General features: G+C 52.5%; 1 protein-coding gene across 1 annotated transcript in view; it reads right to left on the bottom strand.

The window, feature by feature from the left end:
• Positions 1-619, bottom strand: part of ACA1_310050 (uncharacterized protein) — a gene marked incomplete at both ends in the record, with an annotated part of 2,217 nt that extends 1,598 nt beyond the window's left edge. The window contains 3 exons of the mRNA XM_004340321.1: positions 18-240; positions 321-426; positions 469-619. Of these exons, the coding sequence (XP_004340369.1) occupies positions 18-240; positions 321-426; positions 469-619 (480 nt within the window). The remainder of the gene's footprint in view (positions 1-17; positions 241-320; positions 427-468) is intronic.
• Between the last annotated feature and the right edge of the window lie 325 nt (positions 620-944).

Here is a 944-nt window from a genome sequence, read left to right as displayed (position 1 = left end):
GAAGGCGTCAAGAAAACCTGGAACGTGTGCGTCACGTAAGCGAACATAAAGTATCTAGGGTCTATGAAGATCTGGAGGGCACCTTCATTATTCCTGGCCACTTCGAGGACAAACAAGTCGTCCCGGCGCGTCCACTTGTTGGGCAGTCGGAAGATCATGCCCACGTGTGAGTATGGCGAGTTGGTCGCCAGCTTTGTCATTGAGTGCAGCGCGCCGATGCCGCTATAGGCTATCAGGTCGCTGCACACGCCACCAATGCAAACCAGTTAGATGATGAACGACGTGTTGTCATAAATTGTGTGATACAGGACAAAGAGTACCCCGTCTTGAAGCTGTCGATGTAGTCATCGTAGAAGAAGATCTGCTGCCCCCTGTCTTCTGTCGGCTTGGTTTCCTGTGACACCCACACGCAACGATAAGGATAAGCTGAAGCATAGAGAGCGAGCAACAGAATAGAATAGTAACTACGATCGTGGAATGCGCAGGTGAGGATGGATACCGCCGAGCAGGAGTACAAGAATCGAATGTGGATCTTGCCCTGCACTTTGTCCTTCTTGCCGGCCCTCGGCTGGAGAGGAAGCCACAGGTCGATCACATCCTCCTCTTCGTGCTCCTTCATCGGATTGGGCAGAACCGCTTCGCCCGCAAACTGGACAGAAGATCAAATGAATTAAGGGGCGTAAGCGAGATCTTGATTGCGATCGTGGAGGGTCCGCCCGTACCTCACTGCGGCGCAGAGCCAGGCATTTAGAGACCTCAATCACCAGATCGCCACCCTCATCCAGGGAGCTGTCGAAACGAGCAAGGGACCAGCAGAGTCAGCACATAAAAACACGAGAGCAGAGAATAGGCGAGAAGCTGTACAAGAAGAAGAACTCGCCGCAAACACCGCTTTTCAGCTGCACAAGGAGAGAAAAGTGAGTTCTCACATTGCGCGACATCAG

The sequence above is a fragment of the Acanthamoeba castellanii genome (assembly GCF_000313135.1).
Source record: "Acanthamoeba castellanii str. Neff unplaced genomic scaffold scf7180000083773, whole genome shotgun sequence".
NCBI lineage: Eukaryota > Discosea > Longamoebia > Acanthamoebidae > Acanthamoeba > Acanthamoeba castellanii.
The sequence above is the reverse complement of the archived record's forward strand: the minus strand, read 5'-3'. Positions and strand labels throughout refer to the sequence as shown.